This window comes from Rhinolophus ferrumequinum, chromosome 18 (assembly GCF_004115265.2).
Source record: "Rhinolophus ferrumequinum isolate MPI-CBG mRhiFer1 chromosome 18, mRhiFer1_v1.p, whole genome shotgun sequence".
NCBI classification, from domain to species: Eukaryota; Metazoa; Chordata; class Mammalia; order Chiroptera; family Rhinolophidae; genus Rhinolophus; species Rhinolophus ferrumequinum.
In genome coordinates this window covers 27,159,223-27,182,815 of record NC_046301.1, presented here as the reverse complement: position 1 = coordinate 27,182,815, position 23,593 = coordinate 27,159,223, and the positions used below count along the sequence as shown (strand labels likewise).

The following is a 23,593-nucleotide window of genomic DNA, read 5'->3' as shown; positions in this document are numbered from 1 at the left end:
GCAATGGGACATACCCTAATGGGTGGAGAGATTGCAATTTTCAATAGAGAGCCTACCATTGGCTTCCTGGAGAAGACAGAATTTGAACAAAGACCTAAAGAGTGAAGAAGCTTAGCCATGCAGATATATCAGAGGAGAATAGTTCAGAAGAGGAAATAGCCAGCACAGAGACCTTCAAGTGAGAAGGTGACTTTCGTGCTTAAGGAACAGCAGAAAGGCCCATGTGGGCTGAAGCAGAGTGAGCAAGGAGGAGAGTGCCAAGAAAGGAGGTCCCCTGTGACTGGGTGAAAGAATATTTAGGGCCTTACAGGCCAGTGGGATGACTTTGGCTTTTACCCCAGGTGAAACAGAGGGCCACGAAAGGACTTGGAGCATAACAGTGACATAATCTAATTTATGTTTTAAAAGGACCCCAAATGTGGAAGATAGACGGGCAAATGTGGAAGTAGGGAAACCAGTCTAGGAGATCATTGCAATAATCCTGGCAGAGATCCTTGCTAGATTTAGGGAGGTTGTAGAAGACGTGGTAAGAAATGAAGCCAAGCTGGTAGGATCCCTGATAGATAGGATGTTGGGTACCGGGGATAGAGAAGAGTCAAGTACATTTCCAAGTTTCTGGTCCAACGGACAACCGAAAAGATGGAGTTGCTATCAACTGAGATGGAAAGACTGTTGAAGGAATAGTTCGCAGGGGCTACACTTTGAGTCTCCCTGACTCTGTCATGCCGTCGCACTACTTCGATGAGTCTCTGCAAGTGTTTTTCTCTTCCAAACGCCCTCCCTTATTTCTCCTCCTGCCCAAGCATATGCTAAGCCCCGCCCAGGTATCTCACCTCTGGAAAGCCTTCCTTAACATCTGTTTTTCCGCAATGTCCTAATCATATGCAGTGGCCTGGCACATTTTACATGCATCATTCCCTATTTGTTCATCTTCATGTTTGCCTCCTACATTAGACTGCAGATTATCAAAGGCAGGAATGGGAAATATGTGTGTGTGTGTGTGTGTGTGTGTGTGTGTGTGTGTGTGTCTAATTCCTGGCCCTCTGGTCCAGGAGCAATTCATATTTGTGTTAAGATGAACTCCTACCCTCAGCAGATTTTCAGTAATTTTGATCAAGCTTCAAAGGCCATACACAATATGTCTCCTATTGGCACCTATGTTTCGAAAGCTTTGCTAAGTCCTTGTAAATGTTGTTTAATCTTCACAGCAACTTGGGAATTAATAGCCACTACTGCACTGTGGAGATGAGAATGAGCAGAGGGTCAAACAGTAAATCAGAGCCGACGTTTTTACTTATAAGTCTGTGTTCTTTGCAGCACCCCACAATGAAGGGCCATCACAACCTCTCTGAAACTTGGCATAAGCAGCCAAAAGGAAGGCACTGTGGAGGAAAATGCTACAGTGAGAAGAGAGCAAAGAAATGTCACCAGGGAGGCTCTCAACAGAGGAAAATCTGGTTCTGGGTTTTGGCAAAAATGTTAACAGAATGTGTTGCCAAGATTTCTCATACCCCAAATTCACTTTGCGTTTTCATGCATGACACATGAATTTTAATAATATGACTTCTATGAGAAAAAAGAAAAATCATCTCCTTTTGCTTTCATCCTCCTCACGGAGGGCAGCAGTGGGAGGCAACAAGATGACTAACAGAGTATTCAAAAGGAGTATTTTGGTTCCATTTGAGGATAAATGCTACATATGCTCTTCATCAGTGGACTTAAATGGCATCATCTCTGAATGGATGGAAGCCTGCAATTCCACAGAATGGGCTCAGCAGTCAGAGCTCTAGGGAGTGCAGGTAGAGACATACATTGACTCGGCCTGAAAGACCAGGTGTGTGTTTGCCTTCTCTGCAGCCTGTTATGTGATGGTGTTCCCAGAAGCCCACAATGCTGCTATAGACAGTATGAATGCTGAATCTCAATCAAGGTCACCAAACAAGTAGTCACCTAGTTTTGAGAAAAAAGAAATAACTCTGAATCTGACGTAAGATTAATAAGATCTATTGACACACCTAAAAGTAGAAAACTTCAAAGCTTCAAATCCTTATCTAGAACCAGTCTCATAGCCAGACACAAATTTAAAGCTAAATATCTATATCTGTTTTTTCCATTATGTGCAGAAAAATAAAACAATACCAAACCTCTCCATGATGCATAAACTTAACTGTGAGAGCAACTGAAATAACACTGTTCCCGACTATTCATGTGCAATCTGCTTTATAATGCACACATGAACAAACACAATCACTATACATTTGCAAAGGTTTTGCAACTCTCGCTCTTAATCATCATAAGTCTAGTTTCACAGCGTGAACATCATCTCTCCACTCACTCATTGATCTACTCTTCGCCAGGTTTTATTCTTATTGCTGCTCTCAGTAAGGTGACCAGGAGAAGAAAAAGAAAGAGAGAGAGAGACAGAGAGACAGAGAGAGAAAGGAAGAGATACCTTCCTATCAACAGCAGAAATATTTACTATTTGGAGGTAAATGTATGCATGTATGCATATGCAGAATAAAATACATTGGATAAACAAGTGAAGACCTCAATGTGTCCAAACCATGGAAAATAAGAGATGAATCTGGTTATTACTTATATTAAAGCAGTGCATCACACTTAGCATTCAAAGATTCTTTGTCTTATTGCATAAAGTGTTACATTTATTTGTTTAATTACTGAAACAAATTGAGATTTTTGTCTTCTTCCTAAGGTGTCCCAAGGAACAGGCTACTAGCCAGCAGTGCAATATAGATAGATATTGAAAAAGATGCAGATATTGACAGGTAGACATACCTTAATTGTAGTTGTGTGTGCGCCGGGGTATTCTTTTTCTTCAAGTGTTGACCATCTTTCTATAAATTTAGATACCAGAGAATCATCATAATCCACTATCTGAAATCCAGAGACATTTGCGCCTCCAAACTGAATTTTCAACAGGTCTCCGTCAGTAAATCCCTAGACAGAAAATACATTTATGTCAAACAGAACTTAACGTTTACCAAATAACTCTATACCCTGTGGTTTTCAAAGAACACAGATAAAAATCCTATAATAAATGTTTCATGAATTCATCAGTCAAAACTCTTCACCATCATTTAGCATCATCTTAGCATCATAGTGGTTCTTCAATCAATGGTTGTTTATTGTTGTACGTGCATAAAGAGTACCCATTTTATTGAGAAATCTCCCAGGGATAAGGTCCAGGTTTCATTTATTGAATCTACAGAGCGCCACCACATGGTTACAGCTACTTAATAACAAACAAGCTACTTCTCCAAGAGTTCTAACATTGTGAGCCAGTTATTACTACTATTTAAATGCCTCATTGTCTCATATAAACATCTTTTAAATGAGAATGGAAGTTACTAAATGTCTAGTGATTTCTGAGAAACAATTTCACATTACGCACGAAACTTAGTTTTTGATAAAATATATTAAATTTGAAAAATCAATTTCTCTTGCATTATTAGAATGAATTCAGTCACTTTTAAAACTATCATATGGTGCTTCCATTGATTTCAGATATTTTGCTGTCATAAATTATATCTCAATTTGAGAGTACATTCTTTGAAAGATGAAATCACACATTTAGTAAGCCACATTATAAATATTTTCACTTTATACACTTATTCTTTTTTGCACATAAAATTGAATGTATCCTGAATCCAAAATATAGAAGAAACTTTGCTTTGTGTTGATATTTTAAATTGTATTTTAATATTATTTGTGTGGAGAAGAATAGTTACTTTATTATTAGTTCCTAACTTTATTTTTTAATCAAAATAATGCCAATAGTGCAAAAGGTATATAACAAAAATCATAAATTTCTGCTGTGCCCCACCCATGCTCTAGTTAAGCTGCTTCAAAACAATCAATTTCAATATTTATTTTTCATGTATTTTCTTCCATACTTCTGCATGACACATTTTTGCTGTTCTTTCTTAATTTATCCATTTTAAATATTTTTGTTGAGTTGTTGCTTATACCGGATGATTATGTAATTCATTTACCTAACAAACCATGCATCTTCTCACCCACTTTAATGTTCACTCTTTTCATATTTATAATTCTGTTACTCGGAGCAAGGCCAAATAGTGTGCTAGGATTGCATTTTATTTCTTGAATAATTTTTCATTCTAATGTTAATAATTGTTTCACCATTTTTCGCTACTATAGCTTTCTATATACCTATTCTTAGTTTTTTCCAGTTTGGCCATGAAAACTTCATGTTTATATGAATAAAACTTTAAGAAAAATAAAATATTTAAACAAATTGAGCAATCTATTTCATTTTTTTCTAAATATTTAATTTCCAGGAGACCTACTCCTTAATGCTGTGATCTAAATTGGTACCTCTTTCCATCTGTTCTGCAGCTGTTAGCTTGGAGTGTCCCTTCAATGCTTTTCTGAGTAGTTCCCCTGTTTCCTTGATCACACTTTTCTCTAATGTTTTATTCCCCTTTTCTGCTCCAGTTCTCAGTGGTTTCCTGAGACACCAAGGGGGTAAATTTTTTGAGATCTTCAATGTCTGAAAATTCCTTTATTTTGCTGACACTTGATTAATATTTTGACTGGGTATAGAATTTTAAGTTGAAATCTTTATAGTCTGAGGGCATTATTCTACTGACTTTTGTGTCTATTGAAAAAAAAAAGAATGTCATTATTTCTAATTATTTTTTGTATGTGACCTGCTTCATACTCCTGCCTCTTCCTACCTGCCAGAAATCTTTAAGGTCTTCCATTTACCTCTGAAATTTCCTGATGATATTTTCTTTCAAATATGAATGAGATCTTTTTATTTCATTATTGTATGTACTCAATGGACAGATTTGTGTCACTCAGTATAGGAATATTTTCTGCATGTTTCTTTGATCATTCCCTTTCCCTGTTTTCCCTGTTCCATCCTTCTAGAATGCTTGTTATTAAGACATTGTAATCCTTAGATTAGGTGTCTAAATCCCCCACACACAGCATTTTATATTGTTATTTTATTATACCTAATCGGGAAGGTTTTCTCAACTTTATCACCAAAGTCATTTAATTTTACTTACTATTTTAGAAAAAATAAGTTAACGTCCCAAAGCTCTTTCTTATTCTCTGATTTTTCTTCTTTTCCGTAGCATTCATTTTTTTATAGATAATATATTTTGTCTTATTTCTCTGCAGATACTCATTTCAATTTTAAACATTTTTCTCATGATATCTGCTTGCCCTGTTTCTCTTTATTTGTTAATTTGCATTATCCTTTGTGGCAAAGACTTTTTCTCAAATGCCTGGTTATGCTTGGCTATTTAACAGTAAGACACTAAAAAGTTTCTTGAAATCTCTCTGTGCAGGGAGAGGCTTTTTGATGATTGTGCTTTACTGTACGGTCAGTAATCAGGTGGGGTGGACAGCAATGCTCTTTGTCTATATTTGAAGGGTTGAAGAGATGAGACGTGGATTCCATTATGACCACATCTTCATCACTTTATGTACAAGTTATCCTTTTAAATGCTGGGCTAGGAACTTTATCACAGCCTGTGTTTTGGGAGCATAATCAAACATTCAGCAATTTCTGAAGAAATTAACCAAAAATCTGAGGATTTTTCTGTTTTTTTTTTTTTTTTTTCCTAACCACATTCTTTAACACTCATCAGACACTGGATAAGGAAAAAGGGACATTCCCAATCAAGAGTTCAGAGGATGAAAGCTCTTCAACTTTGGATGGCATTCTTCAATTTTAAATTTCAGTGAACTTTTCAAGGGTCCTCTAAATTCTCAGAAACTGCAGCACACTACAGAGTCTTTGAACTTACTGATTCACTAGAAATTCCATATGGTGAGGATTCCAAGTATTAGGAAAGGAAAACAAAACTTGAATTCAGATAAAATATTAGGTAGATTTTTCTCTACAAGAATGATTGCAGCATGAATTTGCTTTTTAGTTTATTTTTTAAATCTTTTTACTTTGGTCATTCAAACACTTATTTCCTTTTTTCATAGCATCAGCTATCAACTCTCAAATTGATGAGCCACCTTCTGTCATTATTTCTCAATGTTCCAATATAATCTTCTCCATCTGGACATTTTTAAACATCACAGCTTTCAGCGTGGCCCTGTGTTGTTCATCAAATGGCACGATTCACACAGGGGACTCACTGTTCAGGCTGTTCCCTGCATAGAATTTGGTTCTGAAGAGAATGACTATAGAGCTGATCTATTTTAACTCTTACTTCTCTGATAGGGAATCATCTAGGATCTATATAATATTATAAGGGTGTGTTCTAATGAATTTTTATAGTAGTTAGCCATTTCATTGCCAAACAGAAATTTTATCTTGAATAACCAATTTCTCCCAAGAGCATCTAGGTTTGAGATTTAATATTCTAAATTGTGAGTGCAACCTTCTAGTGAAAACAATATTTGTCAGTCATAAAGTTTTAATTTATTTTTACTTATCTCTTTCCATCACTACTAGAAATGTCTTTTGACGTAACAATATGATTCCAGAAACCATAAATTAATCTGCCTTTGTATAAATATGAAAGTTTTTCAGAGTCCTATTATGCTACTCAGAATAAATTCATTCTCTCCCTCTCTCCTTCTTTTTCTCACCTTTTGGGTTGAGTTTGGGAAGTAGTGATGTCCTCAAACACATAGAATCATACTTAAAGATCATAAACCTTTGTAACTGTAAAGCTTTAAGGTCATTTTAGTGCCGATCTAAAAACTATTTTGAAAAAAGAAATATCTAATAATAATTCTAAATTGACTCTGCAGACAAAAGAAAGGGGGACACAATTAACCACTTGGCCATTCAGCATAATTTTAATTTGAGGGGAATCCTAATGAAAAAGTGATCAGGAATTCAACTTTCATTGTGTTGCGTATGTAGTAAGTAGTATGTAAGAAATATATAATATATCAATATTTTTGATATTTCCAGGCTTAATTTTTATTGTTATATTCTCACAAATGTGCATTTATGTCATATTATATTTGCTAAAAACTTTAAAAGAATGGGCAAAGAATAAGGTTTATAAAATACAGTGAAAGTGAGAAACGAGGAAATTTGGAAAGTTAAATTTTATATATTTTTGAAAATTTTCCCTTAATGAAAATATATATTCTAAGACAATTTATAAAGCTTGTCAAATAGTGTTTTATAATTTCTTACATCATTTATAATGATAGGAAATTGATTAGGAAATGTAAAGTGGGAAGTAAATCTAAAACATAACAGAATCAGAAATATATTGTCATTTCTAATCAATCAATATAATCAAAATATGTTTTTTATAAATATCACTGATAAATGCTGGCTGTTCAAATTTTTGATTAATGAAAATATTTATTAAATACAATATTTATTAAAATAATAAGTATCAATTAATTCACCTACCAGGTTTGCAATGATGTAATGGTACCCTTTAACATGTTTTCCAATGGTAATTACCTAACAAAGATAAAGAAACAATTATTTAATAAATGTAAATAATGTAAACATAAAATTAGTGATGTTAGGATCTGACTCAGGAAAAAACTAAATCTTATCTCCTATTTTTTTATGTTCCACAGTGAGTCATATTTGATAAAATATAATTACCAAACTCAGATAATATTTCTGTCAGAAAAAAGTAAAAATACATATTAGTGCCTAATAAATTTTACCTTTCAAAAAACCAATAACTAAATAAGAATACTTACCTCAATTTTGTCAATAGTGAAAATAAAGCCACAGGATTTTTTAAAAAAAGTAAAATCAAAACATGTTGAATCCATGTCATAATTTTATTGCTACAAAACCTATTTTTTTCTTTTCAATGAAACATTAAAAGCTGAGACTAACATCTGAGATTTCATATTCACACATCTACATTCAAAGATAAGCACACACAGTTTATGAATTTGTGTACATAAAGTTAAAAGTAATATTAATAGGCATATACAATAATTATTTTTTCATTATTAAAATTTTATATTTCAATTACCATTGATATGCAGTATTATATTAGTTTCAGTATTTACAGTGTCAGATGGGTACAAGAATTCTTATATGAAACTATAAAATAATTATTTTGAAATGTGTATAGTCTAGTTCAAATAAACATTATTTCCAGCTTGAGGCAGAAAAGTATCAGAGAAGCTAGCTAATATTTCTCCACAAATCTAAGTCAAAAATCAATGGCAAGATAAATGTATCATGAAACAAGTAGCTGTTTTGGTAATGCTCAGTTTTGGACATTATTGAATCAGTTTGACTTTTCACTGATCTATGTCAATTATGAAAAGTAGAAATGACCATTTTGACCATGGTGAAATGTTTGACCATGATGAAATGACCATGTTGTAGTCCGGGTACTTAGATATTCAAATGTAATTTGTATTTTTAAGAAAATAGTCACACAAATGGAAAGCATGGAATTCCAGGGCTATGGACAAAAATTTAAATAATATGCTCATTCCCCTGATTACAGTTTCGGTGGCTTCCCATTGCTTTTAGCATAAAAGACAAAGTCCTTCATATGCTGCAACTCCCCTTGATCTTGCAAGTTTCTCCAGGCTCCTGTTTTCCCCTCTCTACTGGAGACTCCTGCCGCTGTTCGTATTTTTGCACACAAAAGGTTTCTTTCCATCCTTTCAGGATTTGTCATACTCTGTTTCCTCTGCTTGGAAAGCAGTCTCTACCACCATATCCTTTATCTTATTTAAATTAAGGCACAGTGAATCTCAGCCCAATAATACCTTCTGGAAAAAGACTTCCCTGAGTTTCTTTCCTCCTGGACAAAGTCAAGTGCTCCAAAGCAACACATTTAGTTAAAGAGCAAGGGCAACATCCAGGGAAGGATTCTAACATAAGCCACTTCGATATTCAGTGGTAGCTATTTGCAAGGGAACTAGGGCTTGTATTATTTTCTACTGTATTTTTATGTAAGACAACTTAAGTGTCTTTTCCAAGAAACTGAACCTTCTGGTTTAAAGGAAGAATTTTGAAGAAAGATATTCTTAATGAAAAAAAAAAATATGTTAATTAGCATCGGTTGAATTAAGTTGATTATGTCCCTCATATTTCTTACTGATATTGTTGGTTCTGCTTAATATTTATTCTACTTTCTGAACCATAAATGTCTTTCTTCTGAGAATTAAGACAAAGACATAATTCAAGTGCTACTACCAGTAGTCCCTACTTCACTTTAGTGTTCATTGAGAGACAGGAGGGATATGAAAATCCAGTAGCACTGTTTCTATATAAGAATTAGTACTAACAATCTTATCTTTGCTTTATAATATCCATTAATTTTGCAATAACAATAGAATATTTATATTAATTTATAAATGGTTTTCATGGCTGAGTTCTTTTTGTTCTTAATTATAGCTAGAAATAAGTGCCTCTGTGTTTTATGAAATGCTAAAATACTCATAATCTAACAAAAATTAATTCTATTTCTAACTTTAAGCCACTATGAAGATAAAGTTTTGTCCCATCTCTGTTCTCTTATAAGTGTTGAGAAAGTGAGTAAGTACATAGTGTTTACTTTTTTTGAAATGTAATTTAAGCCTACCCTTTTCCTGGTAAACGCTATTCCTTGAAGGCCTTCCATGATCTCCCATTCTAAGCGTTCTCTTTCTGTGATTTTCTCTCATGATATTCTGTTCTTTTCATTCATAATATATACCATTATTATAATTGCATATTAATTTCTCTAACTACACCAGGGATATTCACCTTGATGGGGCTTCGGCTGTTTTGTTTACTATGACTGTCTTGGATCTTCGGCAGTGCCTGTCTAGCAAACATTCAACACTCGAAATTTATTGAACAAATAAATGAGTGAATCCAACCAGCCAAATGCTACCCATATGTGAGCCCCTCATACATCACCCCATCCTTGTTAAGATAGGTATTCCTCCTCCATGCTCTTAGACCACTTGGTACTATAACGTGTAATATTGTAGTATTATGTACGTACATTTTTCTCTTCCCCTCTAAACAGTGAGTTCCTGGGGTAAAGATACCACTCTTTCTTACCTTTCTTTGCGTCCCTCATTCCAGACCCAGAGAAGGTTCTCAATAAATGTGTGTTGAATAATGAAACAATCAATAGTATATACTCATTTAATATATTCAAGAGTGTTTTATGAAAATACAAATCATGTATATATTTCAAAATACTCTGTACATTTTCAATGGATGTCCATATGGACATTTATTTAATCATGATCATTTATTTGCTTCAAAACATTACATTCCATATCTTCCCAGTTTCTCTTGTAGTTTCTCTCTTCTAGTTTTGGAAACAATTATTTTCATATAGGCTTTCCCAACATTTACTATTATGACTGATGAATATGTAAATTTTTAAACCAAGACTAATGACTAATATTAAAATTCAGCTTTAATGAGAATCTCCTATGGAATTCAAATGAGATGTTGAGGTTCACATTTGAACAACAGACCTTCAGGTTAATACCAATCCTAAATTTATCTCCTGAGACAGAAAATGAAGACTTTTCTACAACACTTCTAAAATGTTCACCTCTCTGGCATACAACATTTACTTCTGTCATATAAGAAGATAGTATTATTCAATTATTCAGTAACTCATGAGAGATCCATTTGGTATGTCTCAGGGTGTATATTATTATATATCATTAAGTTTGTCAACATTTATATTTATAAAATGCTTTGTATTATACAAATTAGTGAGTCTAATTTTATAATCAAAGCCTAGAAACATCAAGAAATGCATAATTGACTGTGTATTTTTGTTCTAGTCCTATATTATTCCAAGGAACAGTCACCATTATACACACATACACACACACACACACACACACACACACATATATTATAGTGGCTATTAGTACAGTGTGTGTGTGTGTGTGTATATATATACACATGCATACATATATATGTGCATGTATATGTGTGTATATATGTATATATACACACATATATACACATATACACAGGTATATACATATGCATATATACACATATGTATATATATACATATGTGTATATACACACACACAAACACACACGTGTGTAATATATATTAAATATAGCCATCAAAAACATTTAGAAATCACACACACACAAACATTCATTTATCATTTAGGAGAAGAAGCAGATACCCAGTGAAGGAGATCTTACTCCGTAAATCATGATGCTGCATCACCACCATCCCCGATCACTTACCCTACCTATAAAACATAGTGGATTTTATTTTTATCATTAGGATATCACGGCATGACTTTCTATCCTGAAAGATCTTAAACTAAAGCAGATGATATAGTAAACCCAGATAAAATATCTTTATCTCTGGTATTGCGTTACTCTTTCAAACTTTCCAAATGAATCCATCTAGTTTACTATTCAAAACAATGGACACAGACTGAGTGTGCCTTTCCTATATATTTTAATTTCATAGATTAATAGTTTATAGGGATATAAAACCTTCAAACTAGGAGGGAAAAATTACTTCTTGGAAAAATAAATAATGCTTTTCCTGAAGACATAGACCTATTTAGACAACAATTTAGGCTTAACGCATGGTTCTGCCCTCTACTGTTTGAAGTCATCCATGTATCACCAACACATTCCTGAATTATTCACTTTTCTCTTGGGACCCAGACTTATTTTCATTTAATTCTTGTCTATTTCTTTATCTCTAATAAGTTCCACAGAATTATATTTTAAATTTCTAATTAAATATATTGACGTTTAGGGCAACGCTTACCATGTAAAACATGAGTCAGAAATTATATATTGAATATATTTCATGATTAGTATGATGTGTCAGCATTATTGAAGACCATCTGTTATTACTAACTGAAGCCAGAGTTAATTTAATTGATGATCTTTGCTACATCCTACATAAACCATAAAGTAAAAACTGCTGTTCAAGCACCTTACACAAATATCCATTCCAAATGCTGACAGTGCGTGCATATTCTATATTTGGTGCCATTAGAAAAGAGAGAATAGCAAACCTGGTCTACAATGTCGTTTACTTTATCCCGTTCACAGTCCAGGATTACACGTCGTTCCTTTTTTAACTCCAGATCTTGAAAAAGTGATCGGTAGGTCTCATCTTTCTTGTCATTGTTAATGTTTCCCACATTGATAGCAGTCACTTGCCATTTCTTTTCAGCTGCAGAATCCAGCACAGCTTGCAATGTTGATAAGCCTAGGACGGCAAAGAAAAATGATGACTGATAAAGATACTCAAATAACTCAGAATTGTGTTGCAAAATTGACAGAGCATATATTTTTAAGGCTGATATTTTTGTGCAGCTAAGGGGGTGTTGACTCTCTAAAAAGCTACAGCTATGATCTTTATCAACATCTACTTATTTCTGCTTCAGATCAAAAACACTTCATCTAAATGCTGTTGTTCTGAGTCATAGTTTGGTGGGAAAATAGTATCTTCTTTCTACAGCTCTCTCAATGTCTTCCAGATATTAGTAAATTGTAACGTCTTTAATGCCTGTGATTCAGGTGAAATCAAAAGACATTACAAAAGTGTCTTTCTCCTATAGATTGGAAAATGGTTAATATATATATATATATATAATATATATATGTATAATATATATAAAATTATATATATTTTATATATATGTGTATATATGTGTATATATACACATATATATGTATATATATGTGTATATATACGTATATATATTTTTTTCTCTTTTATTAGATATTAATATCCTGAACAAGTTGAGTATATTTTCAGTGAGATGAATCTACAAGTCTATTTGAGTCTAAAATCCAATTATTTCTCTGAGGCTGCTATAATTCCTCCTATTGTTTAATTGTTTTCTACTCAGCAGTTGTGGTATTTGTTTTTCTCAGTCTTGTCTTATATCATTTTTTTTTGTTATTGGGACGGATCCCATTGAGAATAACATGTTCACCTATTAACTGTATGGTAGGAGTTAATTTTCTAGCACAGATTTGTTACATTTACTTAACATCCCAAATGTAAGACCATTTTACTATTTATTAATAACCATACTTATAGCATCATATGACCTAGAAAATGTTATGTTTATTTTTAATTGTTCGTACATTACCTCATATGTAGGATTAAGAAGGAAAATAAGTTGGGAATTGTTCCTAAAGTTAAGTCTGCAGTTAGCACGTGGAAAACCAGTACATAAACTTGTCTTCCACATCACTTCAACTCTTCACAGCCAACTCAAATGCATCATTTCTATTAATAGCTTAATGAACAACACAAAATCAAGGCTCCAGAAATAATTCAGGACTCATAACACCATCTTCCTGTCTCCAGAAAGATTCTCATCTTTCTCCAAAGAATATTCATCCCTTTTTACCTATACGTAGGATTTACTTGATGTGATCACATCACTCTATAAACTTTATTCACGTACTAAACTTTCCTTAAATCTGTTTACCATGGCAAACAATATATGCATTCTAAATGTTGTTGAAAACTCTTTGCACCTGGAAAACACCATTAAAACATTTATTGATTGAATATTGGCCAAGAATATGACAGACGAACCTAGATCATCTTGTGATACCAGAAAGCAAGGAAGCTCTCGGAAACAATCAGCATTATGTCAAAAGACTGGAGAGACAATTTGATGAAGATCACTTTAAATAAAGATGAGTCAATTTAAATATTATTCACTATAAGTAAATCAAATCTTTCCATGATATAATTCAAATCCTCTTCCTGTTTTTCTTCATTGAAGATAGAACACACAGATGGTTATCATGATCAGCTTCAAATATCAGCTTCAAAACAGTTATTAAATCGATCCAGTTTTCTTTCTAAGGAGGAGAAAAAATGCTAATTTTCTAAACCTCTTCCACTGTCTAGATCAGAGGTGTCCAAAGTGCTGCCCATGATCCATTGTTAATTGGCTCGCAGCAAATTCCAAAAATATATTTAGTTTACTTAAATAAACCAGGTGAGGCAATACGTACTTCCCCTAGAGTGAGTGGCCCGGCTCTTTGTGTATTTTACCGCATATGGCCCTTGGTGAAAAACGTTGAAAAAAGTTTGGACACCCCTGGTCTAGATCCTACTTTTCCACATTCTAATCATTATGCAATTTTTCCTTGTCACCTCCCTAAAAGCATTATATTCATGGATGATGTTCTGTATGCTAATTACATATTATCACATGACACTTACAAGTAGGCTTCCTTTCTTCTAGACCATAAATTATTTCATTTCATTTTTATTTAACTATTTTACCACATACTAAAATAAGTTTCAGGTTGTGATATTCTTGACATTCTTTCCTATCTTTCAGCATATATTATAAGAAACTTTAAATATAAATGACAATTTGTTAATGGATTTCATCAAGTGATATTTCTAAACCTAGCATTTGTTGGCATTTCACCTTGTCAAGGAATATGACATGTAAATTCAATAAGAATGCATTTAAAGAAATGGCAGAGTTTCAAACTTATTTATTCTGTGTGTCACAAGTAACACAGTTGGTATGGAGTCTCTGTTACTAAATCTCTTAGAATTAATATTTTGTAACCTATGAAACCTAAAAAAAAATGCATCGATTTATTAAGAAGCTAAACTACTCAAGCAGTTCATATCAGACTTGATGAATTTAGTTTCATCAGAAGACACTGAATAATATTAAATCATCTCCAAGGGCAGCAGCAGTCACAAACCATAAAATGGTCTAACTCATGATTTGAAGAGAGTGCTGGCCCATGTTTGGTGCTTGTAGATTTGTTTTTTCGGTAACAGTAACTGACTCTTTCAAACTCTCTCTCAACTTGATCTTCCCCTTCACCACAATTGAAAGTTTTTGTATTAAATCTTGTGAGTTTTAAATTAATGGATAATTTTAAAATTAAAAGGAAATCACTGAAAATGAATGTTACAATTATTAAGGTGAAATTAAATTCTTCCAACATAACACAAATCCATGCTCTTGGTCTCTTGGTACCATATTTTACATAGGGGAGAAAGTACTATTTGAGGTATGCCTCTTTCCCTTTCACACAAACTGACATAGAAGTATCTTTATAAATATATTCATCCCTTAATTTAGAATATAAACATGTACAGACAATGGGAGTTCTGTATGAATGATGGTTTATTTAAAACTATTGGTAGGTATTAATCATTAAACTCTAACATCTATACTATTATATCAGGATATTTGAGTTATAGCAGAGACTGATTTCTTATTACTGAATTACTTAGAACAAAGAAATCTTAAAATGCACAATTGTTCATCTACAAATAGAAAAAAATTCCATAATTAACTCTTCCTCCTAATAAACATATTTAAAATAAGTTCTAAAAAAATCTCAAGAATAGAATATTACAAAAGTCTAAAATTAAATTCTAAATTCTCAGACCTTTGGCTAAAATAAAGAATGGCTAGATTGAAGTATTATTGGGTTGTACTACTTCCTCATGTACCTAATTTTTACTGGAATAATTATATCCAGTAAAATTCTAGATATAATCTCCCTAAAAAAGTATTACTAGTAGTAGTTCAGTCTTATATTGAGCTAGTGTTAATGACACTGGGAGAAGTTACGGAAAATAACAGCCTAAAAACAGGTGAAGTCTAAATGTTTGAGTTTGGATATTAAGGGGTGGAATTAAAAGTGATTACTGCAAATAGGTATATTTCATTCAGACCATGTCTTTCTTCTTAAAAATATTTTCTTTGTTCCATTTAAAATTCATTGCCCTTATTCATCTTTCAGGCACAGAAATTAATATTCATGATCACTAAATCATGGCAGCCTGCCTAGGCCAGATTAGATTAACATATATTTCTCTCATTGACTTTCTCAGGAACATCTAAAAAAAATGATTTGGAAGCATTTTTATTCTATGCATAATGTTTTATTGGAACTGGAATGAATCAAAATGTTTCCCTTCAGGGAAACAGTGTGGTTCAAAATTAAAACCAAGACATGAAGTTACAAACATTAGTTTTGGTTTTACCCACTGTCTATAGAAATGTATTACTTTAACTTATTGACAATAAACCAATAAATAAAAAGCACATTTTAATTAAGTCCTGGTTCAAATTTAGTATGTATATATTCAAAGATAAATCCGTGTTTAAAGCATTGATAGTAACCTCATTACTCTCTAGTCCAATGTGTATTAAAGATCTATGTATGTTTCTATTAAAGATCTATTAAAGATCTATGTATTAAAGATCTACTCTCTATGGAGTAGTAATATGCAATTTTTAGGAAGGGCACTGGGTCAACAAGTAGTGCCAGGCCACTTGTAGTGCCAAAGAGAAAACACCGGCAGTCCTAAAAGGTCACATGGCACCAAATGAACAGTTCAGGCATTTTTCTCATCGGTAAACTTGGAATAGACAAAGATTATCTGTACAAAGATCAGGATACATCTATGTCCTCTTTTGTTTACAACTGGGATAAAGTCTTCTGGATTGTGGCTCTGCACTTGGATGTATAGTTGAAAGTTGAATGCGGAAAAGGTGTAATTGTTAAGAACAGTGCAATGAAGAAGCACAAAAGCATTTTAAGTCTTTTTCATCTAGTTCATACTCAAGGTAGAAATATTGAAGAGCCATTTTCATGCTTGGGCCCTATGCTGTTCAAAAGAACATCGATTTATATATTTAGAAATTAAAAGTTTCAAATATGTTTACCTGATATAGACGCTCAGAAAAGTAAACATTATTAAACACTGAAAAAAAAAAGGAGCCTATAATTTAGGAAGTGGAGGGGGTAGCACATCAAAAATAGACCAAATCATTTGAAACTGAATCATGTAGAGAAATAAGCTGAGAGATGAAATCATGGAATCCATTTTCAAAAGCATGCATACCGTGGAAAAAAGGAATATAGATACAGTCTCAAATCATGTTAACACTAAAGTAAGAAGGGGTTTCCAAGAGGTGTAAGAAAAATGGCTTAGGAGCCAAAGGAAAAACACCAGGTAGCATGATGAACGTATAGATTTTTATAAATGTAATATGACAGCAAAGCTATAAAAAATAAAAACAAACATTAGATAGCAAAAAATACCATTTCCATCAGCCAAGTAAAACACTACATAAAGGTTAAATCTTATGCTAGTATTTTCAGTCTTACACATTTGTCTCTAAAAATAGTTTCAGATGAAAGGCCAGTGTAATACTCTTCATATTAAAACACGAGCAGCTATTTGATGAACACTTGAAAATGTATCCATATAAGGTCATTTTTGGCTTTAATATATAATTACTTAATATTATAATTACTTTAATGTTCTTCTCTCAACAATGCACTTGAGCTCAACTCAATTTGTATAATTTAATGACTGGAGATTATCTCATCACTTCAATTCCATTTAATAATTCTAAAGTATTAATAAAATCATTTTTTAAATGTCACAGGTTCTTTTCACAAGTACATAAATCCATCCATTCTCACCCAATCATTCCCTACAGCTTTCTTTTCTTTACTATCTCTCTTCAAATACTATAGTTTTCTTTTTCTAGTTATGTCAGCTGTTGTCTATCTAAATTTTTTCAAAAGTTCAGCTTCACCTAGAGGGCACGGTGAGAGTAAAGTATATCCCTAAAGTAAAAATGTCACCTTCAACCTCATGAAATAGTAAAGCAGTAAAGAGAATTCATCTTCTGATCCTTCAACTTAGCAAGCAAGGTTCAGGTTCTGATATCATCTCAAAATTAAAATACAGTTGCTGAACTCACTACCACTAATTTATTGAATATCAACTCGTCCTAGCATGATCTTAAGTATTACCTGCATGGTTAAGTACTGTACACCAGCGTACAGGATACTGTCTGGGCATTGCCTTCCTGGGGCTTATAGTCAGATCTTAAATAAAAAACGTAATGCTTAGCCTGTGTGACTACAACAGTCCTTTGAACATAGTATAAGCTCAACAGCACTTGTTGGATGACAGAACGAACACCACTAGTAATTATAAATTGTGATAAGTACTACGTAGGGAAATAGATTGCTGTGAGAGAGATGTATCAAATGCATCTCGGTGCAAATGTTACATAAACTGAAACAGGAAGGAGGAGAAATAATTACAGATATGTGCAGATTTGAGGTGAAAGAGTTTGGTGCATCTGAGAAAGTGAAAGGTTAATTAGATGGATTTAGCATAGAGAGTGAGCATGACAGTAGTAGAAATGGGCAGGGACCAGATACCATAAGACCTTAAAGCCATGTTAAGAATTTTTAATTTTATCCTCATTACAATGAGAAGCCATGGAAGTGTTTTAAGCAAATGAGTGATGTGGTCAGGAAAGCATTTAAAAGCATGTAAACATTCTTGGCTACTTTGTGCAAACAGATTACAAAAAACAAGCACAAAAATGGAGAGACAAAGGATTAGACACACGATGGTGGCTTGGTGTGGAGTCATGGCAGTGAAAAAGAAGAGAGTTTAGAGATAAAATATTTTTAGGCGGAAATCACATGAATAGGATGCAAGGGTGAAAGAAGTATTGAGAATACTCCCAATTTCAGGTTAGTTTTATCAACATAAGAGATACTAAAGGAGTTAGAGAGCAAGAGGAAAGACTATGATTAAACTCGGTTTTCTAAAGGCTTTTCATCACATTAATAAAAAGTATGCTTCAGAATTATCCAGCACATTGGAATCCATATTTACATTAAATGGTTCTGTGTTTTAGTTTTTCATTCCACATGGCACGAGCAAAGCTCTCAAAGGAGGGGGAAACAAGTTGTTGACACAGCAAGTTTTCATCTTCTGTAGTGCTGACTCATCTTCCCATTGAGAGTTCTCATTCTCAGGACTGGAGGACCAGGCAGAGAATCAGACACCTTGCTTGAATACTCCTGACTCAGGATTGCTGCAGTGGAGGCCTATGAACCGATCAATTGAGAACTGACTAACGGCGGGCTCTCTTCTTGTCTGCCCTTGTGGGTTAACAAGGTCGAAGTAGTCTTCTGATTTTCATTTGAACCTTTAAATATTCCAGGAAGCAAGCTGCTGAAGAAGAGTGCTTAGGTACTCTTCCAATACTGGTTCTTAACCCTTTCGGGTTTAGTTAGGGATACTCTTTCTAGAAAAACACATGTATAAACATGTACACAAAATGTTCATACTGTTTTAGGAAGTACACAGACCCACGGAAGCCAGATGATGGACCCAGGAATAGCTAAGACATCTGGGAGTTTACGATCTGGAAGTCAGGCAGATCTCCTAATATTAAAGTTTGCAACAAGAGATATGGGAAACACAAGTATGTACCATTCCCTCCCGAACCGCACCAAAAAACAAGATGTAGTATAATAAGCCAAGACTATCCACTTGGCACACTAATCAAAAACTATCATAAACAATTACATAGAATTGTGAAAAAAGCATGGGTCTGATACCAGAAGACCTGTGTTCAGCTGTACCACACTTAGGTGAATTATATACAAGTCCTTTAACTTCTCTGAGAGTCGGTGATCTCATTTTGAAGTAAGGTTAATCATGATTACACCTGCCTGATAATTTTTTTGCATGTGGAAATAAATAATTATAAATTTCTGCAGAAGCTCTTGTTTATGTATTAATTCAAATTTCACTTAAACCAATTTTCAAGGAAGCTGCTTTACTGACCTTGAAATAATAATACCATCATAGGGTCTTAGCTGCGGATGCCAGAAGGTACCTATTACATTACAACTGAACATTTGGGCATTTGTCCAACACAGTCTATATCTGTAAATTGTGCATTGACAAAATTTTTTTTCTGTTTTACTCTAAATATGTTCCCCATGTTGTGAATTGCCGTTTTCATTTACATAGCAACATTAAACCACATAACCTTTGAACTTGAATACACCTGTGTAGCTCTTCAACATCAATACAAATGTCAAATCACATATGAGTGTCAAATGTGAGCATTAAATTAGACACATTATCAAGACATAGGGATATTTCACTTACCTCTGTCGCTGTCATAGAGGTATGCAAACTTGTCCCATTGATAGTATTCAATCAAACTAAGAAGTGCTCCTTTCAGGTCAGGTCTCATCTGAATGACAAACGGATGTGTGCCATCTGTTGGAAAGCTGGGAGTAATGAAGGAGACATGGAGTGTTCCACAAAACGATGTGATGGTATTTACAGACTTCTTGTCATAAAATCCAAAAATAGCATAGACTCCTCTTGAAAACTGGGAGCAAACTAGAAGAATAAGGGAAGCAGAAAGCAGAAAGCATTGAAATTGGCAGACTGTCGCATGGATTTGCTTGAAAGTTAATGTCCTTTTATATAAAATACAAAATCATCAACAAATCAAAAGCAATACAGAGTTTATATCAATGATCCATAAATTGTATGAGAACTTATTTACTTAGCACTCTATTTGAGGAATTCAAAGTATTATAAAGCATTAAAATAATAATTCTAGATATAAAAATACTGACATTATTGTTTAACAAACTATGTAACTGTAAACATTTTCAGACAGTCCCAGTAAAAAACAAACAAACAAAAAAAGTAGTGCCAGTAAAAAACATTAGTTAGTTATAAGAGCAAAGAGCAAACTGCAGTTACCTGGGATTTGTACACATTTTTTTAGAAGGCTTTATTGTGCTAATTATGCTTTTATACTAGAAGGTCCGTGTGCTTATAAAGAGTTCTTCTGGTAACCAAAACTTCTTTAAGAGAATATGGATGCAAGATTCACATCACACATAAAGAGACATATCACCTGACGGAGGCCTCTCTCACATTGTGTCACTCAATCAAGTAGTAATTCAGTGAAGTTCAGTACTCCTAATTTTAATCTTTCCCATATACTACTCCATATACAACATACATTCTATTCCATGTACAACAAAGAATATTATCAACATATTTTGGCTTAGGACCATCATGATTTAAAAAATAGTATTTGATTTGAAAATTCCTTTTATCCCCACAATCCCTTATCCTCTAACAATATTTATAGTTCAGTGAATGGCATATGACACTACCTTCTCTCATGCTCTTCCCAAGTCTCAGACCATCACTTAGTATTGCTCGTTCTAACACCTAAAGATACTCAAATGTGGCCCACGCATTTCTATCTCCATTCTAACGATACTAGTTCACTAGAGCATGTACTTACATTGTGCTTGCCCTGTGCCTGGCACGTTGTCTGGTACACTAACTCATTAATTTCTGGTGAAGCCCTTGAGGTCTGTATTATTATTGCCCAATTACTGGTAAGAAAATTGTCACATAGGGAGATTGAGTGATTTACCCAAGGTCACACAGCTAGTAAGTGAGAGATGTTGCACTCAAACCTATGTAATGTGGATTTGGAGTCCATGTTCTTAACTAATGGATAATACTGCTCTTCTTACTCGGGTTATTGAATACCTACCCAATTTTCCTCTTTCTTCCAATTATGCCCCTCCCATTCTATTTTCCACCATATAGTCAGAATAACTTCTTGAAGCACTAATTTGATCATATCTCTCTGAGAAGAAAGGGGTACTTTGCCCGAGACTGATCCCTTGTAATGAGCTATAGGAGCCACCTATATACCATAGACCTTACGACCACCAATTGAGGTCAACCACATGGCTTTGCGTGAATGAATAGCTGGTATTGTTTTTAATATCATGGGACATTTTCAATCCACGAATGGAAATCAGCTCTTCAGAAACATAATCTAAAAACTCAGACCATAATATCAAACATCCTTTTAAATTAATCAACCCCACATAAAGGACAAGATCAATACTATCTTATTTCATTCTATTTCCTTCACAAAAATAGATAGTCCATGAAAAATAGGTTCCATGAGTAAGAGCACTGCTAAAATATATACAGATTCTAATAACCAACTCCAGACAATCAATAATAGGCAATTGTTTTTAGTGACTATTGTATGACATGAAATGAAAGGAAAGCAAGATTGGCTATTTCTTTGAGTGGTCCTTATTTATCAAATATTCCCATTTTCCTTTAAATATTTACTAATCTTCAATTTACTTCTGTCTTTCTAATATACATTTTCTGGGATTTTTAGATGACATCTGTGTGATGTATCAACTGATGTCTTCTCCTTTATTACGAATCTTCTGTAGAACAGTCTAATATATCTCGGAAAACAACTGAATATGTCTCCTTACATTTATTTCATACTTTAACATAAAGATGAGATCCCTCCCTTTTATTCATGTTTATATTTTTGTCTTTCCCTGAGTACAGAAATTGAAAATAACCTTTTATGCATTTGAATATGCTCACTTTTCATATACATGAAAAAGTCCTTTCATTGTTAAAATGCTTCTAAGCAAATTCTGTGATGATTTCTTATTTTATACATGAATCTATGAGCACTGACGTGTATATCTTACATTTTATGTTTTTTCAGAAATTGATTCCATGTGACATGTCAAATGGGGGAAATTGCTATAAAATTCTCTTTGGGTCTATTTTATTTCATTTCCGTCAGTGTTGGCATGCCATCTAAATAGTATAGAAATATCAGGCAATATGATTTATTAACGAGACCTCCTCTCATCTTAAGTGAAATAGCTTCTATGATAGTAACAGCAGCCAGTGTCAAAACAAGGCTCGATAAAGGAGGTCACTGTTGAATGCATAGGCAATCTTAGTAAGGAGCCATACCTTTCATTTTCCATTTGTTTTAGACTCTAGAGTGAGTTGTCATGGGGCCTCTTTGTTATTATGGCCATCTGGAAACACTTGATTTTGGCCCAACAGCAGGCACCAGCTGTACAAAACTTCATAAGAAATCACAATTCACCTAACCCAGAAGGCCCCCCCCTCACCCCCTTTTTTCTTTCAGGCAATTGAGCTAATTCGCCAATAAACATAATTTTATAACAATAGCCTTTCTCTCCTGACTATTCCTGGTCTCTTTCAACAGTCTTATCTCTTATCTCTTGATGGCACATATTCAGTTGTCTATTTGTCTGTATTTTTCTAGATATTTCTCTCATAATGTCCCTTTATAAAACATACAATTAATAGCCATTTGGTGAAAATTGTTCATGTCCTTCTCTTTACCTTAAGTCAGTCACTGTCCCCAACATGATAAGAATGCCATTGTGATTTACAACCAAGAATCAATCAGAATGGCTGACTTGAGATAAAGTATTTTGCTTATGCAGTTTGAGTGACCATCTCAAGATGGAAAACTTAGTGTTATACTTCTAATACTCCATCTCCAAAATAGCCAAGAGTGTTTTGCATTCTAATGCTGACATTCTACCCAATATAACACAGATACATGATGCTATTGATACAACACACAAGGACATTAGTTGCACTACTTTGAAATTACTTTTACTTTGATTAGAAATGCAAGTACTCATTTTGATCTCTATCTGATTCCCAGACATGCCTCCAAAATGTAAAGCCATTTCGTTAACTTAGATCCATCCTCAAAGGAAGAAAATTTACTATCACTGAGAATATCCAAATAATGTGTCACGAGCTCTGGATATAATTCCAAAGACAACTTTCTAAAATGAGTTAGACAACACTGGTACCCTATATACAGTCATTCTTTCCCTACATCATTCTGAAAGCAGAGGAAGGAGCAGAAAAGCTCTCAGTTTGACCTTTAGCTTCCTTATCCATATAAT

General features: G+C 33.6%; 1 protein-coding gene across 5 annotated transcripts in view; it reads right to left on the bottom strand.

The window, feature by feature from the left end:
- GRIA2 (glutamate ionotropic receptor AMPA type subunit 2) overlaps positions 1 to 23,593 on the bottom strand; it is a 120,448-nt gene that overhangs the window by 36,561 nt on the left and 60,294 nt on the right. For all 5 annotated transcript variants that reach the window (XM_033134184.1, XM_033134180.1, XM_033134181.1 and 2 more), the window contains exons 3-6: positions 19,929 to 20,168; positions 11,983 to 12,179; positions 7,388 to 7,441; positions 2,797 to 2,958 (exon numbers count right to left, since the gene is read on the bottom strand). In XM_033134184.1, coding sequence (XP_032990075.1) covers positions 2,797 to 2,958; positions 7,388 to 7,441; positions 11,983 to 12,179; positions 19,929 to 20,168 — 653 coding nt within the window. The remainder of the gene's footprint in view (positions 1 to 2,796; positions 2,959 to 7,387; positions 7,442 to 11,982; positions 12,180 to 19,928; positions 20,169 to 23,593) is intronic.